Source organism: Neopelma chrysocephalum, unplaced genomic scaffold (genome assembly GCF_003984885.1).
Source record: "Neopelma chrysocephalum unplaced genomic scaffold, ASM398488v2 Primary Assembly neopelma1_95929, whole genome shotgun sequence".
NCBI lineage: Eukaryota > Metazoa > Chordata > Aves > Passeriformes > Pipridae > Neopelma > Neopelma chrysocephalum.
In genome coordinates this window covers 1-4207 of record NW_020924580.1, presented here as the reverse complement: position 1 = coordinate 4207, position 4207 = coordinate 1, and the positions used below count along the sequence as shown (strand labels likewise).

At 43.6% G+C, this 4207-nt stretch overlaps 1 protein-coding gene across 1 annotated transcript; it reads left to right on the top strand.

Annotated features, from left to right (window-relative positions):
- Positions 1-242: 242 nt before the first annotated feature.
- Positions 243-3971, top strand: LOC113981050 (vascular non-inflammatory molecule 3-like). The gene is given in 4 exon segments (XM_027708286.1): positions 243-297; positions 300-479; positions 482-520; positions 2775-3971. Coding segments are annotated over 4 exon segments (810 nt in total). The 3' UTR covers positions 3311-3971.
- Positions 3972-4207: the final 236 nt, after the last annotated feature.

Genomic DNA, 4207 nt, shown 5'->3' with positions numbered 1-4207 from the left:
CGTTAGCCCTGTGAGGCCATCCATCTATGAGAAGGTCACTCTAAACAAACCTACGTCCTGAGGACCTCACTGCCATTGTCCAAGCTCGCTTGGCCCCGGCAGATGAACCTTAGGATTAAAGGGTGGGCTCAGTTCAGCGCATGCTGTGTCTCACCTAAAAAATCCATTGGGCAGGCTGGAAAGGTAAAAGACCTTTCCCGAAATCTTCGTTCACGAAGACTGGCCATTATTACAACCCTCTTATGACAGAGAAACAGTTTAATTACCCTAAGGATCCAGGATTTGTGACTTTCAATACATCTTTGGCTACTTTGGCATTTTCACTTGCACAGACATACTCTATCATGACCCGGCTGTGGTCTTGGCAAGCAGATTTCAGGTTGACACCATTCTCTTTCTAACTGCTTGGATTAACACTCTTCCACTGTTGTCAGCAGTCCAGTTTCACTCAGCGTGGGCCATGGGAATGGGCATCAACTTTCTTCAGCGAATATGCACAACTCCACTTTAGGTATGATAGGTAATGTGATATTGCTCTAATTGGTCGTGTTCACATGGGCAACATTTATATCTGTGTGTTGCAGTTGACCTGAGTAGAAATTCCTATCAGCATGCATACACACATGTCAACAGGATTAGGGCAGAGTACTTGTAAAGATATAAAGGATTTAAAAATGTGCTATGTCAGGACTCAGAAATACTTAAGTTGACTATAACACCTTTAGTTATTTGTTAAATAATGAGTCCTGAGAGTTTATGAGTGTTATTCTTCATCTTCTGATCCTGGTGTTTTTCATTGTTTTGGTCATGTGAAAGCCTAAACTTTGTTTTCTCCACTAGGTGGAAACCTAACTCTGAGAAATGTTCTTTTGAGTCCTGTAAATAGTACCTCTGAGCTGGAGACATTTTCTTTGCAGGCTTTGTTTTCATTATTTTTCCTAAACAGATGCTAGACGTCAAGCACAAATTTTGTGTGCATGTGCTTGCAGAATTGAGAGAAACTTCCTGCTACAATGTAGCTCTAAATTTTGCCGTCCAAATAAAAGCAGATATGGGCCATTCAGTTAGTTCTGTTGTTGATAACCCAATGTCACACAACTCTTATTCCTTATGGATAGGTTTTCCTCTGGGCATTAAAGATTTCTGTATTTATGTAAAGCACTTGAATAAGGATGTGAATTTTGGTAATATCTTTTACATAGAGAACTTTTTGATTTGGCAGTGTGTCATGGTTTGAAGAGCTCCAAAATCCAACTCCCTTGTTCTAACCCCCCTCCCACATCTCAACTCAGCGTGAGATGGGTTTCCAGACACCACACAAGACTCAAATTGGGGGGAAAGGGAATATATTACAATACACTGTACAAAATAAATAGTATAATACATTACATACAATCTTAACTCTATCTCTACCATGACATACAATATTTACAATGGATCAAATCTCTTCTCCCTTGTAAATAAAAGTCCAGGAGGGAAGAAGAAAAAAGACCCCTTCCAGTCTCTGAGCAGCAGTCCACTAGGGCAGCAGGTTCTCTGTGTCTTTCATGAAGCAACAGTTGTTGGATCTTTGCCAATACACACGAGGGAGGCCTCCAAGCCTCTCTTGGCCCCCCGACGCAAACGAAGGGTCTTTCCGTGGGCTGCGTTACCCCAGACAAAGGTTGCTCTACCACGGCCATGTCGATGAAGTGCAGAAGCCTTCGTGATGGTCTGGTATCTTCAGGGGATTCAAGCCCCTTGCAGAGTTTCTGTGCTCTACCTCAAGATGGCTGCTAGCTTCTCTGAAGCTGCCGCAAGGGAGGGCCCAAGATCCTCTCTCACACATTTCGTCCTGGCTGAGCTCTCAGGACACTGCATTTAGGACTTCCAATTAATAGGAGTCCACCCCCTCCACTTTTGGAGGGATCTCAAAGAAAGTTTGGGGGAGTTTTGGTTTTCAGTTCTTACCCAAACTATGTCTCCGTAAAACTTAGTTCTCTCTGCTGCTTTCTTTCTCTCTCTCTTGGCTCGCAGAAGTTTTTTGTGTCTGCTTTGCTGCATGTTTGTTTTGGTGCTTCTCTTATCTCTTGACTCTGTGCCGCCGCTTTTTCTCCGTCCACTGCTGCTCTGCCGCTTCTCCATCTGCCCATTCACGGTGGAGAAAACTCCTTCAGCTTTCCAGCTACAGGTACTTAGCCCAGTTTAACACTGTTCCAAGTCCCTGCAGCCTCTCTGCCAAGGGGCTGGGGGGGGCAGAGCCCCCAGGGGCTCCTGCCCCGGCTCCTCGTGGCTCTACAACATGGCCACTTCTTCTTCAACTACTACAACTACTTTTTTTCCAGTCTAGGGATATGTTTATATTTTGCAGGAGCGCTGATTGGGTCAAACCCCAAGGGTCACCACCCCCTCGGGGGTTACCACTTTCATAACTCTAGGGGGAAAACCTGTTTCAAACCACTACACAGTGTTACCACTTATTTTAGTCAGAATTAGTGATTTCTAATGCAGTTAAACTCAAGGAAGAATGTATAGCTTCAGCCACTCAAATCATATATAATCAGCACACTAATTTTGTCACTTACAATACTTCAAACATCAGAGGTTGGTCTACTTTCCATTGATTGCAAAAAACATTAGGTTACAATTGTAGTCTGTGGAGGCTTAATTTAGTTTCAAAACATTCTGGTAAACATTAGTATAAAATTTTGCACACATATAATTAGTGAATACTGCTTACCTGTCTCATACATTTGCTTTCAGATTAGAAGCTTTCTGGTGTTATGTGTTTGCAGGGAGTGGTATTTATGCCCCAGACAGTCCAAAAGCATATTATTACAATGCTGTAATGGATAATGGTCACCTTTTGGTGACAAAACTGACTTTGTGCCCACGTCTGTCTCCTGACTATGCTGGTGCTGTTAACTGGAAATTGTATACCAGCAAGATCAAACAACTTCCATCAAACAGACACTATTTCAGTGGGGTCATTTACCATGATCTCATCTCCTTCATGAAACTCACTGAGTCTGAAGGAAATCATGCCATTTGTCAGCAGGGCCTCTGTTGCTATCTGAGTTACAAGATGGTAGAGAAGCAGCAAGATGATATTTATGTTCTGGGTGCCTTTGATGGGCTACATGTTGAAGGAGAGTATTATTTGCAGGTAAGAGTTTTCTGCTCTTATTTCAACAGTGGGAAGGCTGCAATACTCTCTTTACAGTCCATTTCCATTTGTCCCATTTTTTATTTGAGAGCATTTAAGACAAGGCATTTTTTAGGCCCCCTGGAAAACATTAGTTTTCTTCATGATACATTTTGTCTTCATTAAGGGTGTTGATTTTCTATGTTATAAATGATGGAAGTGAAGACCCTGGGTTGACCATATGCTGCCACACTTCAACAATGTGAGGTCACTCAGCAGTTTTGTCAAAGACAGAACAAGATAGGTACGTATCCATGCTGGTTGTAATTTCTGGAACATGTCTTGCATAAGTTGCTCTTCAGGTTTTGCAGGTTGCAGGTTTGGGAGGATTTGTTGCTGAGGGGAGACCTTTTTGCTCTCTGCAACTACCCAAAAGGAGGTTGCGGCAAGGTTTGGGTTGGTTTCTCCTCCCAAGTGACAAGTGACAAGACAAGAGGAAATGACCTCAAGTTGTGCCAGGGCAAGTTTAGATTGGATAGTAGGAAAAATGTATTCACTGAAAGGGTTTTCAAGCATTGGAACAGGCTGCCCAGGGACATGATTGAGTCACCATCCCTGAAGGTGTTTAAAGGATATGTAGATGTGGTCCTTAGGGATATGATTTAGTGGTGGGCTTGGCAGTGCTGGGTTAATGATTGGACTTGATCAGCTTAAAGGTCTTTTCCAGCCTAAATGACTCTGTGATTCTAAGGAGATTTCTGTATATGTGTAAAAAAGGGAGAGAAGACTGTAGAGTTCTGCCTGTCTTCATAGGGGTGCTCTTGTCACTCTTTCTGCTTGGTAGTTTGTACCAGGGACCCCTGGTGGCCTAGTTGTTAGCATGCAGGACTCTCACTGCTGCGACCCAGGTTCGAATCCCAGTCAGATGGAGCAGATGGAGCCCGTTAGCCCTGTGAGGCCATCCATCTATGAGAAGGTCACTCTAAACAAACCTACGTCCTGAGGACCTCACTGCCATTGTCCAAGCTCGCTTGGCCCCGGCAGATGAACCTTAGGATTAAAGGGTGGGCTCAGTTCAGCGCA